Source organism: Scyliorhinus torazame, chromosome 12 (genome assembly GCF_047496885.1).
Source record: "Scyliorhinus torazame isolate Kashiwa2021f chromosome 12, sScyTor2.1, whole genome shotgun sequence".
NCBI classification, from domain to species: domain Eukaryota; kingdom Metazoa; phylum Chordata; class Chondrichthyes; order Carcharhiniformes; family Scyliorhinidae; genus Scyliorhinus; species Scyliorhinus torazame.
In genome coordinates this window covers 17,582,869-17,604,855 of record NC_092718.1, presented here as the reverse complement: position 1 = coordinate 17,604,855, position 21,987 = coordinate 17,582,869, and the positions used below count along the sequence as shown (strand labels likewise).

The 21,987-nt window shown below is 46.1% G+C and overlaps 1 protein-coding gene across 2 annotated transcripts in view; it reads left to right on the top strand.

The window, feature by feature from the left end:
- Window positions 1–21,667, top strand: part of anp32a (acidic (leucine-rich) nuclear phosphoprotein 32 family, member A) — a 47,544-nt gene extending 25,877 nt beyond the window's left edge. For both annotated transcript variants that reach the window (XM_072470480.1, XM_072470481.1), the window contains 6 exons: window positions 2,008–2,157; window positions 3,874–3,996; window positions 9,259–9,457; window positions 10,397–10,527; window positions 18,701–18,770; window positions 20,551–21,667. In XM_072470480.1, coding sequence (XP_072326581.1) covers window positions 2,008–2,157; window positions 3,874–3,996; window positions 9,259–9,457; window positions 10,397–10,527; window positions 18,701–18,770; window positions 20,551–20,609 — 732 coding nt within the window. In that variant the 3' untranslated portion in view covers window positions 20,610–21,667. The remainder of the gene's footprint in view (window positions 1–2,007; window positions 2,158–3,873; window positions 3,997–9,258; window positions 9,458–10,396; window positions 10,528–18,700; window positions 18,771–20,550) is intronic.
- The last annotated feature ends 320 nt before the right edge of the window (window positions 21,668–21,987 follow it).

The following is a 21,987-nucleotide window of genomic DNA, read 5'->3' as shown; positions in this document are numbered from 1 at the left end:
GCAGTGTACCTCACTTACTCTTGCGAGAAACTAACCTCCTGAAGGCAAAGGGAACATGTCCAGGCCTTGCGCCTTACTTGCAATTTAAACAAGTGTTCTGTGCTATAAAAGATTCTGTGGGGGGCAGGTGTTCCCTGGCAATGCCTCGACCAATTAAATGGACTTGCCAACCAGTCAGCACCGCTTTTTCGTGTTTTAAAAAAAAAATTGGCATTCGTGTCTGTCCTGCTGAGTGCGAGACAAAAAGCTTTACCAGCATGTCTCTCTTTTCAACAATAAACATGTATTTCTTCATGACTGCTCAGGGTGATGAGAAACATTTGTCGAGTTGGTGCTCCTCAGAATTCCACAGTCAGTCTTTTACTTGAATGGTAGACTCCACCCATCTTCATTCTTTGTGAAACAACTGTGGGTGCAGAAAGATTTAGGCCACCGCGTATGTGGATCTGATGCTCTCCCTTGTCCCCGGTTGTGCCGCCAAGGCTCATGAGGGGCTGCCGGCAAAATGGGGGTGAGGCCGCACCCAAATCAACCATGGTCTTATTGAAAAGCAGTACAGGCTCTTGAGGGTCGAATGGCCAACCTGTACCATCATGACTAACCGTGCGGCTTGGCAACAGGTGTCGGGAGCGGCACGGTAACACAGGTGGTTAGCACTGTGGCTCCACTTCTCCAGGGTCCCGGATTCGATTCCCGGCTTGGGTCACTCTGTGATGAGTCTGCACGTTCTCCCCCTGTCTGCGTGGGTTTCCTCCGGGAGCTGCGGTCTCCTCCCACAAGTCCCGAAAGTCATTTTTCTTGGGTGAATTGCACATTCTGAATTCTTCCCTCCGTGTACCCGAACAGGTGCCAAAGTGTGGCGACTAGGGGATTTTCACAGTAACTTCATTGCAGTGTTAATGTAAGCCTACTTGTGACACTAATAAAGATTATTATACTGTAACTCTTAACTCAAATTCCAGTTCTCTTCCTGCACCTAGTGGTGCATTAAGGCAGACTTTTGTTTCCACAGTTAGTAATTCCCAGAAGAGGTCACTAGCCTGTTACCAGAGGCTTATAGCTTGAGAGGTGCCACTCCACATCAAACTTGACAGACCAGGAGTCTCTCCTGCTCTTTCCACCAGCTATTGGTGTGTTTGGAAGGATTTGCAGGTTGACGCACTCCACCCGTTTGGTTGCGTTATGAACGCACTTTCCTTGACCATCAAGTCCTGGTCTGGGACCTGAACCCAGAGCTTCTGGTTTAGAGGCAGGGACACTACCTACTGCGTCACAACACCTGTTACTGTTTGTCCCTTCCCTCCATAGTTAGCTCTTGGTTGAACAAATCATTTTAAAATTGTACTTCAGAGCTATAAAGCAATCACCTGATCAGGTTCATGACTAAACAAGTAACCAACTGCCCTATTATTAAGTCTTCATCTGTATCTGCGTTCTGAGGGTTTTGCAAGAGGATTACTGGAATTCTCCATGAGCATTGAGTCCCCAGACCAAGCAGAGGCTGACCAAAGCATCAACAATTCTGTGGACTTGCTCGTGTGTGTCTGAGGATGTAAAAGGCCAGTTACTACCCTCGCCCCGCCCCCGCACCACAGTTTGAAAACTGCTGTCTTGTCGAGGCTTCCTGTGCTGTTTTTTTTAATGATGTAGAGATGCCGGCGTTGGACTGGGGTGAGCACAGTAAGACGTTTTACAACACCAGGTTAAAGTCCAACAGGTTTGTTTCGATGTCACTAGCTTTCGGAGCGCTGCTCCTTCCTCAGGTGAATGAAGAGGTATGCTCCAGAAACATATATATATATATATATATATATAGACAAATTCAAAGACGCCAGACAATGCTTGGAATGTGAGCATTAGCAGATGATTAAATCTTTACAGATCCGCATTAGCAGATGATTAAATCTTTACAGATCCAGAGATTTTTTTAATGTGAGCTTCCATGAAGGCTGCGAAAACCTGTTTCCCAGAGCTTGTGTTTAGTTTGTTTTGCATCTGTCTTACCAGGTAAAAGAACTTGTTCTCGACAACTGTCGCTCAAATGAAGGTAAAATCGAGGGCCTCTCGGATGAGTTTGGAGAATTGGAATTCCTTAGCACGATCAACGTAGGCTTATTGTCCGTTGCGAACCTACCAAAGTTAAACAAGTTAAAGAAGGTGGGTAAAAGCTTTCTGATTGCTTTTGACGGTATTGTAGAATGCCTAGAGTGCAGGAGGAGGCCATTTGACCCATCGGGTCTGCACCGACCCTCTTAAAGAGCACCCTACCTAAGCTGCCCCCCCCCCCCCCAATATAACTTAAATGCTCCATCCCAAGCAACATCCGGGTGAATCTCCTTTGCAACCCCCTCCAATGCAATCACCGTCTCCTGTAATGCGGCGACCAGAACCGCACACAGTATTCCAGCTGTGGCCCCATCAAAGTTCTGTACAACTCCAATATGACCTCCCTGCTTTTGTCATCTATGCCTCGATTGATAAAGGTGAACGTCCCAAATGCCTTTTCACCGCCCAATTAACCTGCCCATCCGCCTTCAGGGAGACTCAACTATTATGCTTCTAACTGTTCTTCATACGATAACCTCTTCTATTTACAGGTGTAACATCTTTCTTCTCTTCCACCCCCACCCCACCGCACATGTTTCCCCAATTATCCTGTACCAAAGAACTTGCCAAACTGTTCTATCCAATTTCCTTTCTGTTAGTGACTAAGTAGTGATGTCGACTTGATGATCCTCCTCGACCTTTCTCTTCGGTAGGAAATTTGTCTCCAGTGGCGATAGATTAAAACCTTGGTATTCACTCCAGAAAAGCTTGGCAGAGAAATACCTGATACCCTGCGGAGATCCGATCCCAGTTTGCCAAAGTGAAGGGGGGGGGGGGGTCCCCCATGTTTGAATATAAATGAATTTAAGGCAGTTCAGAGAAGGTTCACTTGGTTCATTCTTGGGATGGGAGGTGTGAACTCGCTGGGCCAGTTTCCAAGGAAGCTTCAGAACATTGAGCGGTGATCTTATTGAGGCACTTGAGGTAATCTCCAGGTGCTCTCCACATGAGGTCCTCCAGGTGCTCCGGAGATGGGACATGGGCATGGCTGGCTGTGCCAGCATTTATTGTTCTTCCCTAATTGCCCCTTGAGGGGGCAGTTAAGAGTCAACCACATTTCTGTGGGGTCTGGAGTCGAGTGTAGGCCAGACAAGGTAAGGATGGCAGATTTCCTTCCCCAAGGCGCATTAGTGAACCAGATGGGTTTTTACGACAATCAACAATGGTTTCATGGTTATCATTCCAGATTTTTCTTGAATTCAAATTTCACCATCTGCAGTGGCAGGATTTGAACCTGGGTCCCCAGCGCATCACTCTGGGTCTCTGGTTGCTTGTGCAGTGACTTGATTACTGGTCCTGTGACGGTACCACTAAACCACTGCCTCCCACAGTCCAAAGATGTGCAGGTTAGGTGGGGTCACAAGAGATGGGGTGCGGGAGTGGGCCTAGCTTGGGTGCACTTTCGGAGGACCGGTTTGGACTCGATGGACCAAATAGCCTCCTTCTGCACTCGGGATTCTATGAAAATATTTCCTGTGAGGGTCGTGAATCTGCAATTCTATCCTCGGAGGGCAATGGAGGGAGGTTTATTGAATATTTTTAAGGCAGAGTTAGATAGATTCTTGACTTAACAAGGCATCAAGGATTATTGGGGGGCAGCAGAATGTGGAGGTATGGCCGCAGACTGATCTGCCATCATCCAAAAGGCCTACTCCAACTCCTAATTCCTATGTACTGTTGCTTTCTTTACTCCCAGGTTAAAAGTATACTGATTTTTCGAGTTTAAATCAATGCTAACGGTCCGATATTTCATGTATTTACATATAGCTCGAACTAAGTGATAACCGAATCTCAGGGGGACTAGAAGTGTTGGCAGAAAAATGTCCGAACCTCACGCATCTCAACCTCAGTGGCAACAAAATCAAAGATCTCAGCACAATAGAACCTCTGGTGAGTACCTTGCGCGCCCAAGCCGTGAGCCATGATTAATCTCTGAAATAACAGCATTAGGTTCTCCCTCTCCTTGGTTCTGGATTGTCGATATTGATAAAGCTATAAATAATGATGTGCAGAAGAATCTGAATTTGATATATTTCTGCTTTCATCATCTGCTAATTCTCACTTATCTCCGATTTATCAATTACTTGGTGGGATTTATCCTAAAAACGACATTTAATTTTAAGAAAAGAGCAATAGTTCAAAACTTTGTTTATTTAAGACTGTTTTTCAAAAAATTTTTCCCGGGACCCACTTTTACCAACTGGGGGACCTTCGCGACACACCATTTTTTTCTTACCTTTAATGCGACAGTCCTCACTATCTCACTTGCTTCATCATTCCATGTTACATTTCTGAGAAGGTCTTTGGCTGATGGTTTAAGTTCTCGCTGCATCCCTTGAAAAAAATCAATTTGTCCTCTAACCCGCCATGCTTAGTCTTCAAATGCCTTTGAAGATTTGAGGGTTTTAAAGTTTCGTTTGCCAGTACTTCCCTGCATCTAACACACATGGGCTTTGCATCCTGATTTGAGACAGGATCTACTCCCATTTGGAAGCAAATGGACGTATTAGTGAGAGGCAGCACGGTTTTGTGAAGGGGAGGTCGTGTCTCACTAACTTGATAGAGTTTTTCGAGGAGGTCACTAAGATGATTGATGCAGGTAGGGCAGTAGATGTTGTCTATATGGACTTCAGTAAGGCCTTTGACAAGGTCCCTCATGGTAGACCTAGTACAAAAGGTGAAGTCACACGGGATCAGGGGTGAACTGGCAAGGTGGATACAGAACTGGCTAGGCCATAGAAGGCAGAGGGTAGCAATGGAGGGATGCTTTTCTAATTGGAGGGCTGTGACCAGTGGTGTTCCACAGGGATCAGTGCTGGGACCTTTGCTCTTTGTAGTATATATAAATGATTTGGAGGAAAATGTAACTGGTCTGATTAGTAAGTTTGCAGACGACACAAAGGTTGGTGGAATTGCGGATAGCGATGAGGACTGTCTGAGGATACAGCAGGATTTAGATTGTCTGGAGACTTGGGCGGAGAGATGGCAGATGGAGTTTAATCCGGACAAATGTGAGGTAATGCATTTTGGAAGGGCTAATGCAGGTAGGGAATATACAGTGAATGGTAGAACCCTCAAGAGTATTGAAAGTCAAAGAGATCTAGGAGTACAGGTCCACAGGTCATTGAAAGGGGCAACACAGGTGGAGAAGGTAGTCAAGAGGGCATACGGCATGCTTGCCTTCATTGGCCGGGGCATTGAGTATAAGAATTGGCAAGTCATGTTGCAGCTGTATAGAACCTTAGTTAGGCCACACTTGGAGTATAGTGTTCAATTCTGGTCGCCACACTACCAGAAGGATGTGGAGGCTTTAGAGAGGGTGCAGAAGAGATTTACCAGAATGTTGCCTGGTATGGAGGGCATAAGCTATGAGGAGCGATTGAATAAACTCGGTTTGTTCTCACTGGAACGAAGGAGGTTGAGGGGCGACCTGATAGAGGTATACAAAATTATGAGGGGCATAGACAGAGTGGATAGTCAGAGGCTTTTCCCCATGGTAGAGGGGTCAATTACTAGGGGGCATAGGTTTAAGGTGAGAGGGGCAAGGTTTAGAGTAGATGTACGTGGCAAGTTTTTTACGCAGAGGGTAGTGGGTGCCTGGAACTCACTACCGGAGGAGGTAGTGGAAGCAGGGACGATAGGGACATTTAAGGGGCATCTTGACAAATATATGAATAGGATGGGAATAGAAGGATACGGACCCAGGAAGTGTAGAAGATTGTAGTTTAGTCGGGCAGTATGGTCGGCACGGGCTTGGAGGGCCGAAGGGCCTGTTCCTGTGCTGTACATTTCTTTGTTCTTTGTTCTTTTTGCATTGGCACAATTAAAGCCATACCTCAAGAAATCATCTTTTTATTGCTTTGTTCCCGAATTCATTTTCTTAATTGAATTGTTCGTCAGAGTCCCTGGAGCTCTGGATACAGCTCACACCAGCACTGCTTTGTCCTGCTGTGGACTCTCCTGAGAAGCTCTCTCCAGCAAATTCAATTGTGAGACCCTGGCCTGTTTGTCTCTGGTCCTCTCCCTTATTACAAAATAATCCATCTTCAGTTCTTCACAGTCCTGTTGCTTGCTTGCGGGCATCTACAAATTGGAGGTATCTCTCCTCCATGATTTTGCGCCCAAAGCACGGACGGAAAAGGCGTGTGGTGTCAGCGTACATGCCGGGACCACCTCTCTGCTGTTGCCTCTGGCGGAACAACTCCATCGTTCATATTCAAAGGCCGGTCGGGCCTGGCCTTTTTTTTTGATATTTGAAACTTTATTTCCAATACCTGATTTTTCTAAGTTTATGACTTTACTGCTGAGAATTAAAACGATTTCAGTTGAACATGTGCATCCTTACCTTTATACACACACACGTTTGTTTAAAATATATTCCCCTTTTCTTTAGAAATTTAAACAAGTATAGGAAAAAAAGGACAGTCTTGTTTTTACTTTATGAACTATGACTTCAGACGAGATGAAGTAACTTATCAAACACACGCAATGTCACAATATTCCTTACTGGTTCCACTGCATTGCACTATCCAAACATGCAAGTCGTCTGCTCTATTCTCATCAAAAGAACTTACTTCCTGGTTGCCAGAGAGTGGTGACACAAAGTGATGACTGTGTAGGTGTCTTCCAGTGTTGACATGTGTCCGCCGTATTGACTGGCCTTGCTGGTCAGCGAGGAATATTGATCAAACAAGGCCTGGCTTCCCTCTCACTGTCCAGCAGCAACATCCACCCCCGTCACAGACCGCTGTCCACTTCCCGACCAGTGCTTCACGTCGCAGGAGTGCAAGCGGCCGCTGTGCAGATCGTTGAACAGCTTGACCACGGAGGCGCAGGTCACATAGGGCAGCACGGTAGCACAAGTGGATAGCACTGTGGCGTCACAGCTCCAGGGTCCCAGGTTCGATTCGCTGCTGGGTCACTGTCTGTGCGGAGTCTGCACATTCTCCCCATGTCTGCGTGGGTTTCCTCCCACAGTCCAAAGACGTGCAGGTTAGGTGGATTGGCCATGATAAATTGCCCACCGTGACCAAAAAGGTTAGGAGCGGTTATTGGGTTACGGGGGTAGGGTGGAAGTGAGGGCTTAAGTGGGTCAGTGCAGACTCATGGTATGTTCTGTACTGTCGATCGGCGATGCGAGCCGAGCAGTGTGCAGAGCAGGAGCACCAGAGCGGAGCTCCAAGCTGGGGCCACCACAGTTGGGCATCCATGTGGGAGCGTGATGCTATCAGTCCCCACCCCCTGCGCAGGCGTGGTGAACAGCATAAAGTCCAGCCTGGCGCCACCTCACCCCCCCCCCCCCCCCCCCCCCCCCCCCTCAAACGGCGCAACCAATCGAGTACTGGCGGCGGCCGGCAAACTTAACAACCGGGCGCAGTTGTTGGAGACTTCTTCCCGCGATTGGGAACGCCACAACTGATTTCTCCACGGCCCTCCCGAAACCCTCCCGCGGGCCGCGACCCAGAGTTTGAAAAACCCGGATTTAAGATGAAGCCTGTTACAAACATTTGAATAAGAAAATCGCTTACGTATATCATTTGTACTCGGGCGCACTGGGTCTGATAGAACGCCATTCCTCCAAAGAAGATTTGGGATCTTAAAAAATTTATAATAGTTATTAACCTCGCATTGCTTCAGAAGCCTTTTGCTTTCAGTGAACCTTTCCAGCCCCTATCCTTCTGCAGTGTTGGCACCATCCATATTCCTTGGGCCTGGTATCTCGGGTGACTCCAGTGTATAGCTCAGATATAAGTCAATGGAGGTAAAGATCCACACGAGACTGGTTACTGAAGATTGTGGCATAGTAGGAACGTCACTGGATTAGTAATCCAGAGGCCCGGCTAATCCTCTGCGGATATGGGTTCAAATTCCACCATGGCAGCTGGTGGAATTAAATTCCATTAATAAATCTAGAGTATGAAGCCAGTCTCAGTGACTGTAAAACTGTTTATTAATTGGCGTTTAAAATCCCACCTGAGTCACTAATGTCCTTTTAAGGAAGGAAATCTGCCGTCCTTACCCAGTCTGGCCTTCGTGTGACTCACAGACCCACAGCAATGTGGTTGACTCTTAACTTGCCTCTGAAATTACCTAACAAGCCACTCGATTCAAGGGCAATTAGGGATGGGCAAAAAAATGCTGGTGTGATGCCCAAATCCCATGAAAGAATAAAGAAAAACTAAACTCATTTTCTTTCGAATATTACGATCCCAGCCCAGACCCCAACAATGGCTAGTGAACCAAAATCCCAATATTTTATTTTATTTGAAAGACTGGGCAGAAAAAATGATATCGCTCCAGGCGTGCAGGAAGAAATGGGGGCTTTGGTTATTTTTAAAGCAAACGTTATTATAGCTACACTATTAAGCTTTTTAACTTCACACTCAAAAATAACAATTTACACCTTAAACACTACTACTCAATTTCCCATTAAACAACAAGAAGAGAAAGCTCTCAATCTATCTTACTGTGGGAGAATTGTGAACTCCGCATCAGGCAGATCAGAATTCAACTCCTCTCTTCAAAGTTTCCTCTCTAATGCTTTCAAAATGCCTCTCTGCCTTCCTTGGCTCCACCCAGCAATGACCTCCTCTCCCCAGGCTGAAACGCAACCTGCCTCTGCAGGCTGCAAAACACGTTATCTCCCCAGAGACTTCTCCATGCAAACTAGGATGCATTAGCCCAGACTGAAAACACATTTCTTTGTCAATTTCATCTGCTGGCTGCTAAAACCACTCGGGTCCTGCAGAACAGAATTACTTTTAAACAAACAACATTTTAACCCCCGGCTTTTAAACCAATTTTCCTAACATCTTCCAATCGTCGCAACAATCACGGAACAGAAAAGGTAGGACATTTGGTCAATTGTTCTTGGCTGGCACTTCCAAAAGTTGTTCAGTTGGTCCCAAACAACCTCATGTTTTTTCCATTTTAGTTAAATATCCGATTCTCCATTCTTTATTTGTATGGGATTGAGATGCACAAGAATTTGGACTATACTTTAGGTGCACATCACAAGGGTATCTTTTTAAGTTCTATCACCGATGGTAGACTGGATGTTTGGAGGATTTTAACTGTCTCTTCTGTCCTGTGACGCAAATTCGAACCTAACTTCTCTGAGTTTTGTCTTCCCCTTTTATTTTTCCTGCACAGAGAAAGTTGGATAACCTGCGGAGTCTAGACCTTTTCAATTGCGAGGTAACGAACCTAAACAATTACAGAGAAAATGCTTTCAAGTTTCTCCAGCAACTGACGTACCTAGATGGATACGATCGTGAAGACAAAGAAGCGCCGGACTCGGACACTGAAGTGTACGCAGAGGGACTAGACGACGATGACGAGGAGGAAGATGGTACTTTGAGATTTCTGCCATTTTCAACCCCTGTCTATTTCCCTTCTCCAATGTTGCTTCTGTTGTGGTGAAAACGTGCTCCAGTTTTATCCCGGGTGCTTCGGTTTCCTCCCACAAGTCCCGAAAGTTTTGCTGTTAGGTGAATTGGATATTCTGAATTCTCCCTCGGTGTAGCGAAACAGGCGCCGGATTGTGGCGACTAGGGGCTTTTCACTGTAACTTCATTGCAGTGTTGATGTAAGACTGTTTGTGACACTAATAAAGATTATTATTACTTTCTGTCTTTTATCTTGCTTTTAAATTAGGTTGGTTTGCGTTGTGTAGGGGAAGAAGTGAAAATGTATGGTCATCTGTTTCAAGTGATGTATTTATGGGCAGGTTTGGGGGTTTTGTAAAAATCTGCCTTCTAAGTGGACTTGTTTAGTCACTTGTTTGGTCATTATCAATAATTCAGTCTGATGTAGTGGAGTGTGGAGAAGCAACTGCTTTTTAAAAAATAAATTTAGATTACCCAATTATTTTTTTCCAATTAGCGTAGCCAATCCACCTACTCTGCACATTTTTGGGTTGTGGGGGCGAGACGCACGCAGACATGGGGAGAATATGCAAACTCCACACGGACAGTGACCCAGAGCCAGGATCGAACCTGGGACCTCAGTGCCGTGAGGCAGCTGTGCTAACCATTATGCCACCATGCTGCCCTGAGAAGCAACTGCTTGACCTAGTTTCAAGAATATACTGCACAGTCCCAAATCTCTCAGAATCACGCCTGTCAAAGCTTAGATCATGTATGTGCATTTTATATTGCCCACATTCTAAAGAGATTTGGATAGCATTGTTGTAACCTCCGCTGTGGATTTAATGTATGATTTGGAGATCATGGACTTCCTTTCATGTTTTGCATTTGATTTAATTAGTTTCTTGTTTTTAAATGTACAGAAGTTGACGAAGAGGAGGAATATGATGCAGTTCAGTGTGAAGAGGATGATGATGAAGATGGGGAGGAAGAGGATGAGGATGAAGAGGAGGAAGACGGGGAGGAGGACGAAGTTCTCAGCGTAGAGGAAGAGGTATGATTCAGTGCAGTAAAGCCCTGACAAGGCAGCAAAAGTACCCATTCATACCAAGGTCCTTTGGGACAGTGTAACGAGGCGCTATATAAAGATAGCCTTCCTCCTTCACTTTGGATTGGGTTATATACATTTTCCTGTAAAACTGCAGTTTTTTGGCTGTATTATTCCGATCGAAAACAGCAACTCATTATACACCATAACTGAGGGATTATTTACATACCCACTATGTGCCTGTCATGGTCCGTTTTCCGTGCGATACCGAGGGAGTGCTGTATCGTCAGATGAAACGGAAGCCCCATCTGCCCACTTGGGTTCCATGGTTCAAAGTACAGGAACATTCATCCCAATTTCCTGGCCGGCCTATCCCTCGGTTCCCATCATTTAAAAAACAAAATGACTAGTTGGTATCTCGTTGCTGTGTGTGGGAGTTTGCTGTTTGCAAATTGACTGGGCTGCTGGGCTTCCTATACGGCAGCAGTAAAGACGCAGCGAAAGCACTTGATTGGACGTGAAAGCGCTTTCAGGACCCGTATAAATACAAGCTCTCTTTTTCCATTTGCAGACATTGAGCAATTAGATACTGGGTCTATCTCACTGCTGGTCTGGACCAGGCTTCAGAGCTGCCCACTGATTCTGAGGTCCGGTGCTAAATAAACTAGACAGCAACTTGTGTTCATAGGGCACCTTTTTCAATGTCCCACGGTTGCTTTGAAGTCAAAAGGCTGGACCACTGGAAAAACATTGGTCCGGAAAAGCTGAAAGGCTGTCTTGATGCTCACTGACCTTCAGCTCTAATCTCGAGTATCATTTAATATAAGTGTGTGACTGTGCTGTCACCACTCCATTGCCACCTCTATCTTTGTCAACTTGCTCAAACTCGTTTCTTCATAGATTGTCATTTTCTGCCTTCAGAGACTTGCACCCCCAGAGGTTGACGCGCCTCAACGGTTCTCTCTGGTGTTGCTTTCCTCCCCCTCCCCCTGCTCCCCCTTCACCCACCGCTCAGCCCCATTGGCATCTACCCAGCAGTGTGGAAAATTGCCCAAGTGTGTCCTGTACACAAGAACCGGGCAAATCCAACCCGGCTAATTACCATCCTATCAGTCTACCCTCCATCGTCAGCAAAGTGATGGAAGGAGTCATCAACAGTGCTATCAAGCGGCCCGTACTCCGCAATAACCGGCTCACGGGCGTGCAGTTTGGGTTCCGTCAGGGTCACTCGGCTCCTGACCTCATTCTAGCCTTGGTTCAAACATGGACAGAAGAGCTGAATTTAGAGGTGAGGAGAGTGACTGCCCTTAACATCAAGACAGCATTTGACCAAGTGTGGCATCAAGGAGCCCGAGCTAAACTGGAGTCAATGGGAATCAGGGAAAACTCTCTGCTGGTTGGAGTCATACCTGGCACAAAGGAAGATGGTTGTGGTGGTTGGAGGTCAATCATCTCAGCTCCAGGGCATCACTGCAGGAGTTCATCAGGGTAGACCCAACCATTTTCAGCTGCTTCATCAATGACCTCCCTTCCTTCATAAGGTCAGAAGTAGGGATGTTTGCGAATGACTGCGGGAGGTAACCACACCCAAGGCACAGGACAAGAATAGCTGGGTTACAGTCGGGGAAAAAAACAAACAGGCAGACAGTGCAGGGATCCCTCGTGGTCGTTCCCCTTCAAAACAAGTATACCGTTTTAGATGCTGTTTGGGGGGATGACCTACCGGGGGAAGGCCCTAGCGGCCAGGTCTCTGGCACTGAGTCTGGCTCTGGGGCTCAGAAGGGAAGGGGGGAGAATAGAAAAGCAATAGTTGTAGGAGATTCAATGGTTAGGGGAATAGATAGGAGATTCTGTGGTCGCGAGCGAGACTCCCGGAAGGTATGTTGCCTCCCGGGTGCCAGGGATGTCTCGGATCGTGTCTTCAGGATCCTTAAGGGGGAGGGTGAGCAGCCAGAAGTCGTGGTGCACATTGGTACCAACGACATAGGTAGGAAAAGGGGTGTGGAGGTAATAAACAAGTTTAGGGAGTTAGGCTGGAAGTTAAAAGCCAGGACAGACAGAGTTGTCATCTCTGGTTTGTTGCCGGTGCCACGTGATTGCGAGGCTAGGAATAGGGAGAGAGTGCAGCTGAACACGTGGCTGCAGGAATGGTGTAGGAGGGAGGGCTTCAGGTATTTGGATAACTGGAGCGCATTCTGGGGAAGGTGGGACCTGTACAAGCAGGACGGGTTGCATCTGAACCAGAGGGGCACCAATATCCTGGGAGGGAGGTTTTCTAGTACTCGTTTGGGAGGGTTTAAACTAATTTGGCAGGAGAATGGGAACCGGATTTGTAGTCCAGCAACTAAGGTAGCCGATATTCAGGACGCCAAAGCGTGTAGTGAGGCAGTGGGGAAGGGAACACTGACAAAGGAGAGTACTTGCAGGCACGGAGATGGGTTGAAGTGTGTATACTTCAACGCAAGAAGCATCAGGAATAAGGTGGGTGAACTTAAGGCATGGATCGGTACTTGGGACTACGGTGTGGTGGCCATCACGGAAACTTGGGTAGAAGAGGGGCAGAAATGGTTGTTGGAGGTCCCTGGTTATAGATGTTTCAATAAGATTAGGGAGGGTGGTAAAAGAGGTGGGGGGGGGGGTGGCATTGTTAATTAGAGATAGTATAACAGCTGCAGAAAGGCAGTTCAAGGAGTATCAGCCTACTGAGGTAGTATGGGTTGAAGTCAGAAATAGGAAAGGAGCAGTCACCTTGTTAGGAGTTTTCTATAGGCCCCCCAATAGTAGCAGAGATGTGGAGGAACAAATTGGGAAACAGATTTTGGAAAGTTGCCGAAGTCACAGGGTAGTAGTCATGGGTGACTTTAACTTCCCAAACATTGAGTGGAAACTCTTTCGATCAAATAGTTTGGATGGGGTGGTGTTTGTGCAGTGTGTCCAGGAAGCTTTTCTAACACAGTATGTAGATTGTCTGACCAGAGGAGGGGCAATATTGGATTTAGTACTTGGTAATGAACCAGGGCAAGTAATAGATTTGTTAGTGGGGGAGCATTTTGGAGAGAGTGCCCACAATTCTGTGACTTTCACTTTAGTAATGGAGAGGGATAGGTGCATGTAACAGGGCAAGGTTTACAATTGGGGGAAGGGTAAATACGATGTTGTCAGACAAGAATTGAAGTGCATAAGTTGGGATCATAGGCTGTCAGGGAAGGACACAAGTGAAATGTGGAACTTGTACAAGGAACAAGTACAACGTGTCCTTGATATGTATGTCCCTGTCAGGCAGGGAAGAGATGGTCGAGTGAGGGAACCATGGTTGACAAGAGAGGTTGAATGTCTTGATAAGAGGAAAAAGGAGACTTGTGTAAGGCTGAGGAAACAGGGTTCAGACAGGGCGTTGGAGGGATACAAGATAGCCAGGAGGGAACTGAAGAAAGGGATTAGGAGAGCTAAGAGAGGGCATGAACAATCTTTGGCGGGTAGGATCAAGGAAAACCCCAAGGCCTTTTACACCTATGTGAGAAATATGAGAATGACTAGAGCGAGGGTAGGTCCGATCAAGGACAGTAGCGGGAGATTGTGTATTGAGTCTGAAGAGATAGGAGAGGTCTTGAACGAGTACTTTTCTTCTGTATTTACAAATGAGAGGGGCCATATTGTTGGAGAGGACAGTGTGAAACAGACTGGTAAGCTCGAGGAAATACTTGTTAGGAAGGAAGATGTGTTGGGCATTTTGAAAAACTTGAGGATAGACAAGTCCCCCGGGCCTGACGGGATTTATCCAAGGATTCTATGGGAAGCAAGAGATGAAATTGCAGATCCGTTGGCAATGATCTTTTCGTCCTCACTGTCAACAGGGGTGGTACCAGGGGATTGGAGAGTGGCGAATGTCGTGCCCCTGATCAAAAAAGGGACTAGAGATAACCCTGGGAATTACAGGCCAGTTAGTCTTACTTCGGTGGTAGGCAAAGTAATGGAAAGGGTACTGAAGGATAGGATTTCTGAACATCTGGAAAGACACTGCTTGATTAGGGATAGTCAGCACGGATTTGTGAGGGGTAGGTCTTGCCTTACAAGTCTTATTGAATTCTTTGAGGAGGTGACCAAGCATGTGGATGAAGGTAAAGCAGTGGATGTAGTGTACATGGATTTTAGTCAGGCATTTGATAAGGTTCCCCATGGTTAGCTTCTGCAGAAAGTAATGAGGCATGGGATAGTGGGAAATTTGGCCAGTTGGATAACGAACTGACTAACCGATAGAAGTCCGAGAGTGGTGGTGGATGGCAAATATTCAGCCTGGATCCCAGTTAACAGTGGCGTACTGCAGGGATCAGTTCTGGGTCCTCTGCTGTTGTGATTTTCATTAATGACTTGGATGAGGGAGTTGAAGGGTGGGTCAGTAAATTTGCAGACGATACGAAGATTGGTGGAGTTGTGGATAGTGAGGAGGGCTGTTGTCGGCTGCAAAGAGACATAGATAGGATGCAGAGCTGGGCTGAGAAGTGGCAGATGGAGTTTAACCCTGAAAAGTGAGAGGTTGTCCATTTTGGAAGGACAAATATGAATGCGGAATACAGGGTTAACGGTAGAGTTCTTGGCAATGTGGAGGAGCAGAGAGATCTTGGGGTCTATGTTCATACATCTTTGAAAGTTGCCACTCCAGTGGATAGAGCTGTGAAGAAGGCCTATGGTGTGCTAGCTTGATTAACAGAGGGATTGAATTTAAGAGCCGTGAGGTGATGATGCAGCTGTACAAATCTTTGGTAAGGCCACATTTGGAGTACTGTGTACAGTTCTGGTCACCTCATTTTAGGAAGGATGTGGAAGCTTTGGAAAAGGTGCAAAGGAGATTTACCAGGATGTTGCCTGGAATGGAGAGTAGGTCTTACGAGGAAAGGTTGAGGGTGCTAGGCCTTTTCTCATTAGAACGGAGAAGGATGAGGGGCGACTTGATGGAGGTTTATAAGATGATCAGGGGAATAGAGAGACAGTCAGAGACTTTTTCCCCGGGTGGAACAAACCATTACAAGGGGACATAAATTTAAGGTGAATGGTGGCAGATATAGGGGGGATGTCAGAGGTAGGTTCTTTACCCAGAGAGTAGTGGGGGCATGGAATGCACTGCCTGTGGAAGTAGTTGAGTCGGAAACATTAGAGACCTTCAAGCAGCTATTGGATAGGCACATGGATTACGGTAAAATGATATAGTGTAGATTTATTTGTTCTTAAGGGCAGCACGGTAGCATAGTGGTTAGCACAATTGCTTCACAGCTCCAGGGTCCCAGGTTCGATTCCGTCTTGAGTCACTGCCTGTGCGGAGTCTGCACATCCTCCCCGTGTCTGCGTGGGTTTCCTCCGGGTGCTCCGGTTTCCTCCCACAGTCCAAACAAGTGCAGGTTAGGTGGATTGGCCATGATAAATTGCCCTTCGTGTCCAAAATTGCCCTTAGTGTTGGGTGGAGGTGTTGACTTTGGGTAGGGTGCTCTTTCCAAGAGCCGGTGCAGACTCAATGGGCCGAATGGCCTCCTTCTGCACTGTAAATTCAATGATAACCTATGATTAATCTAGGACAAAGGTTCGGCACAACATCGTGGGCCGAAGGGCCTGTTCTGTGCTGTATTTTTCTATGTTCTATGTGTTCGCACCATTGGTGACTCCTCCGATATTGAAGCAGTCCATGTCCAAATGCAGAAAGACCTGGACAATACCCAAGCTTGGGCTGACAAGTGGCAGCTTACATTCGCACCAGGCACGTACCAGGCAATGACCATCTCCTACAAGAGAGGTTCTAACTACTGCCCCTTGATATTCAATGGCATTACCATCGTTGAATCTTACATAGTTTACATAGAACATACAGTGCAGAAGGAGACCATTCGGCCCATCGAGTCTGCACCGACCCACTTAAGCCCTCACTTCCACCCTACCCCAGTAACCCAATAACCCCTCCTAACCTTTTTTGGACACTAAGGGCAATTTATCATGGCCAATCCACCTAACCCGCAGGTCTTTGGACTGTGGGAGGAAACCGGAGCTCCCGGAGGAAACCCACGCAGACACGTGGAGAACGTGCAGACTCCGCACAGACCGTGACCCAGCAGGGAATCGAACCTGGGACCCTGGAGCTGTGAAGCCGCAGAGCTAATCACTTGTGCTACCGTGCTGCCCACAATCCGGGGGTTACCATTGATCAGAAACTGAACTGGACTAGTCTTATTTATACTGTGGCTACCAGGGCTAGGAATCCTTTTTTTTAATAATTAGAGTTCCCAATTTTTTTCCAATTAAGGGGCAATTTAGTGTGGCCAATCCACCTACCTTGCACATTTTTGAGTTGTGGAGGTGGGTCCCACGCAGACAGAGAGAATGTGTAAACTCCACTCGGAGAGTGACCCGGGCCAGGATTGAACCTGGGTCCGCGACGCTGCAAGGCAGCAGTGCAAACCACTGTGCCAACATGCTGCCTGTGGCTAGGAGCAGGCATGTAACTCCCCCCCCCCCCCCCCCCCCCCCCAAAACGTTCACGACATTCAACACCATCCAGGACAAAGCAGCCCGCTTGATTGCTCCCCCTTCCACAAATATTCAAACCCTCCACCACCGACAAACAGTGGCAGTCGTGTGCACCATCTACAAGATGCATTGCAGTAACTCACCGAGTTTCCAAACCCACAACCTCTACCATCTAGAAGGACAAGAGCAGCCGATACCTGGGAACCCCACCACCTGGAGGTTCCCCTCCAAGTCACTCACAGCCCTGACTTGGAAATATATCGCTGTTCCTTCACTGTCACTGGAGTAACATCCTGAAACTCCCTAACAGCAGAGTGGGTGTATCTACACCTGGACTGCAGCGGTTCAAGAAGGCAGCTCACCACCACCTTCTGAAGGGCAACTTGGGATGGGCAATGAATGCTGGCCTAACCAGCGACGCCCACATCCTGTAAATGAATTTTTAAAAACTTTGTAGAGGATTAACAATGCTTTAGCTCACAAAGGGTGGGGGGAGTGTAGGAAGGTGACACGTGACCCAGTCTACTAAACAATGACCTTTCACCCTTGGGACCAGTCTGCAACCTGTGCTAATAGGGCGAAGGCTTCTGCCCACTGGTTCTGAGCATCTGATGTAGAATCAACTCGACAGCAACCTAGCCTAGACAGTTGGAGATCCAGCCCCCAATTGTGGGATGTGCAAGAGGCAGGTTAGGAGGAGCATGACTATTCTGATTGGCAAAGCCCATTCATTTGATTAAAACAGCAGAGTTAAGATTATCAACTTTCCATTAGACTACAGCATGGGATTTCTTTGAACCATTTTGTGAGGGGGAAATGAGAGAATGGGGTTGAGCCCTGGGTTTTACATTGCGTTTGTGGTCATTTAAAATTGTGTAGCAGGAGGTTACTGGTTGATAATAAAGTCTTTGCATTTCATAAACCTTTTACTGTGTTTGGATGATGTGATTCCAGCCTCATTGGGAATAGACTGGAAACTCAAGAGGGTGAAGTTGTTCTTTGTGGTATGTAAATATGGTTCTTGTTTGGTTTGAAAGCTGAGGCGAAGGAACAGTGCTTCAATAAATTAGTTGCCTGGAAAAAGATCTGTGTTTGTACTGTGCCCTCGAGTCTCTGGGACATTCGAATGTTTTGGGGATGTTGAATTGCTGTCAAAAGCGCACACGCTCTCGCTTCCCTGGGACAAACTGTAGCCATTTTGTGCTTGGCATGGAGGAGAATCTTCACTTTGGAAAAAGCTGTCGCTGTCTTTCGGGCCTTTCTTCTATCCACCTGAACTACTGGAACACGGAGCTGTGCGTTTCAGTCAAATCTCGCCCAATAGATAGCACCCCTGGAGATGCAACGATTACCTCCAGCCTAGATCACCATTGGTGGCCGTGCCGTCAGATACCAGGCCCTAAACTCTGGAATTGCCCCCGCAACGTCTCTGCCTCTTGCACCTTCTTTAAAACCCGCCGTCTAATCATCTGTTTCAACACGTTATGAGGCTGGATTTTGTTTGATAACGCCCCCGTGAAGTATGCTGTGATAAAGGTGCTATGTAAATACAGCCTACTGCGCGCTTAAGCCGGGGAATGGGGTTTGATCTCTTCGGTCACGTTGAGCAGTCTGTTTCGGTTTATGTTGTTGCTACTCAGTAATGGGAGGGCTGTCTTGATGTTTATAGGAGGACGAGGAAGAGGACGCCAATGATGGTGAGGTAGATGAAGAAGAGGAGGAGGGGGAAGAACAATCAGGTGAGTATCGGGGCTCCTGATTTGTGCCTCTTTGATGGTTGTGGTTGGGCGTTGCTAAGCCGACGAGGATTTGAGATTGTCCTGTGTATTCTAATGCGAGTTGTATTTTTTTTTAATGCACCGACCAAATAAACATGATTAGGAATCCTGCCATGCGATTCTAAAGTAGATTCATTAAAGCGGCATTGTCTGATTTATGGGAGGATTTTGAGGAGTGTAATCTGATATATTTATTAATTTGGAATCTGGCTTCATAACTGGATCATATTTTATGCTTTCACCTGACCCTCCAACCTTGGGCATATTATTTCTTTAGTAGGGCTCATAAGAATGTTATCGGAATCCAAGGACATGCTGCCTGAAGTTCTATTTGTTGTAAAAGGTTTGCACTCCCATGAAAATAGAAGATTAAGTGGTGATCTAATTGACGAGGATTAAGATGAACAAAGGGGGTGATGGGAGTAATTTCCATCTCTCTGTCCTGCAGGGGAGGGGGGTTGTTTGTTGTTCGGCATGCATGTTAAGGTTAAGAACCAAGTTGGCTTTGTGAGGCAGGCAACCATGATCTAATTGAATAGTGGGGATGGATTCAAAGAACTGGGTGGCCTCCTTTCCCTAATAGAATCAAAATGCTAGAAATACACAGTGATTCGCTTTAGAAAGTGCAAGGTGTTATTTTTGGGTACAGACCTTTTTGTATTCTGGTCTTGCTCTGAAATATTGGGGATTAATTTGGGCCTGTGTAGTTGGGAGTTTGTAGGACACTCGAGACGATTGAGTCAGCGATTGTGGTGGAAGTGTTGAAAAAAAAAAATCAAATGTCAAAGAGATTCTTGATCAAGAACATTAGGCCTCTTGAAGCTACACACACAAGTGAACATTGGTCAAGGTGTGATGAGGGGAGAAGAGTTTTCTTTTAGAAATCAATTGATTGTGAGATATTCGATCTGTAATAGATCAACGATAAGTTGGATCATCACCAGAACTATGATCGATAGCGTATCACATAGTTGAATTATATTGGGTTTCAACTGTTTCCTGGCACCCATGTACGTTTTGGTCTGTAAAATACAATCTGGGTGCCATAGAGGAGGGGAAATGTCTGTATTTATCTCCTCCTCCTGCTGTACATGCCCATATAACCTCAGTCAGCAAAACTGGCTTGGAATTGGGACAAAAATGCCGAGTGAATGTACAGATTTTTGCTTCCCTATCTGGGGTGACTATATTCTCAACTCGATGTTTCGCCTGTACACACGACCGCCGCGGTTGCCACACCTTTAGTTTTGTGTCTTTTTTTCCCATTCAACAGTCTCAATAAATACTTGTACACAATTTCTGACTTTTTCTTCTGTCAAAACCAAACATACCGAAATGTCACGTGTTTCCCCTCCAATTGGATTACTCAATCAAAATCGAGGTAGTCATGAAGGTGCTACGTTTGGTCACGGTACTTGCTGAGCGACAGAGAGGAGGAGCAATATGCCCAATGTTCCCATTTGTTACTGTTTATTTCCACATGATGCATAAAGATTGAGGGGGGGGGGGTGTAGGGTAGGGTAGGCGGGGGGAGAAAAGAAGGTTGCAGGGAGCAATATTAGCTGTCGGGTGGAGATGGGTTGTATTGAGTAGACTTTGTTCTTGACTCTGGCATATAATTTCTTTGGTTTTTTTTCTCTCTTCTCTCTCTCTTTCTCTCTCTCCTGTCTCCTTCCCCCCCTCTCTTTCTCTTCTCTCTCTCTCTCTCTCTCTCTCTCTCTCTCTCTCTCTCTCAATATAGGAGTCAAAGGAGAGAAGAGGAAACGAGATGCTGAAGATGAAGGCGAGGAAGATGATTAAATGAATTTCAGATGTTAACCTACTGTGATTGTTTTTACCTGTTTTCTCTCCCTCCCTCCCGGCCCAATGTTGCTGTGGGAATGATGAGTCGGTCGAAACCTCCCATCACCGCTGCTCTGGGATGTTTAATCCCCCCCCCCCCAAGCTGTTGTGAAGTTGGACAAGTTGAAAGTTTGGGTAAAGCCCAAAACTGAGCAATATTGTCTCTTCTCTTTTTTTTAAATAAAAATTGTGGGTGGGTGGAGCAGCCATTATAAATCATATCCCAAATTATTTCCACGGCAACATATATTAAATAGCATATTCTAAAGAAAGCACTCAGAAAGAGGGTGTGCTTGTATGGTGGAGAAAATGGCTGCCATTTTTGGAAAGTGAATAAGCTGATTTTTGTTCCTCCTCTCCACCCCCCCCCCCCCCCCCCCCCCCCCCAAAACCTGGCTTTTGTAGATGAGTAAAGATTTCTGTAAATAGTGACCAAAACTCACTTGCTCTTCCACTGCTTTCCCCCTCCCCTCCCCAGTTCATAGGTTGACTTCTGAAAGTGGCACCCAATTCAATAATGATTGGTAGTGTAATGCACAGTTGTAATAAAATATATTACGTTTCAACTCTGTTTCCCGGCACCCGTGTACTACTTTGTGGTCTGTAAAATATACTCTGAATACCATAAGAGGAGAAGAAATACCTGCATTTATTTCCTCCTCCTGCTGTACACTTTGATGACTTTTTTTTTACAAGCCTCATTATGCAGAAGAATAAAAATAGCATGTAGTGTTGAATGGGCATGTATTCAAACATTCGAGGGCATAATACTAATGCAGAATTGTATTTTCTTATCTTGATGAAGTCAGTAAAATTGACTTGGGGGTGGGAAAAAAAATGCCCAGTTGAATGTACAGAGTTTTACTTTCATATCCAGGATGACTGTATTCCGGAGTCAATATTTCATCTGTACAAAAGATCACCGCAGTTTTCTTTCTCGGCAAAGCCAAACCTTTAGTTTTGTGTCTGTTTTTTGTCATTCAACAGTTTCAATAAATCCTTTTTTTTTATATCTACGTATGTACAATTTCTGTGACTTCTTAAGAGTTTAACTCTCTGGAATGCTCGATCCGAAAGGGTGGTGGAAGCAGGCTAAAATGGTAACTTTCCGAAGGGGATTGAGTAACTGCTTGGAATGGAGAACTTTGCAGTACTGTGAAGGAAGAGATGGGGATGTTGGGATGAGCGTGGGGCATCGGTTGGGATGAGCGTGGGGCATCGGTTGGGATGTGCTGCAACTAATTAAAAGAAGCAGCATGGGTGCACAACGGGCCAAATAGTATCCTTGTGTTTTATACCATTCTGTGACACTGCACCCATGACCTTTTCTAAAATT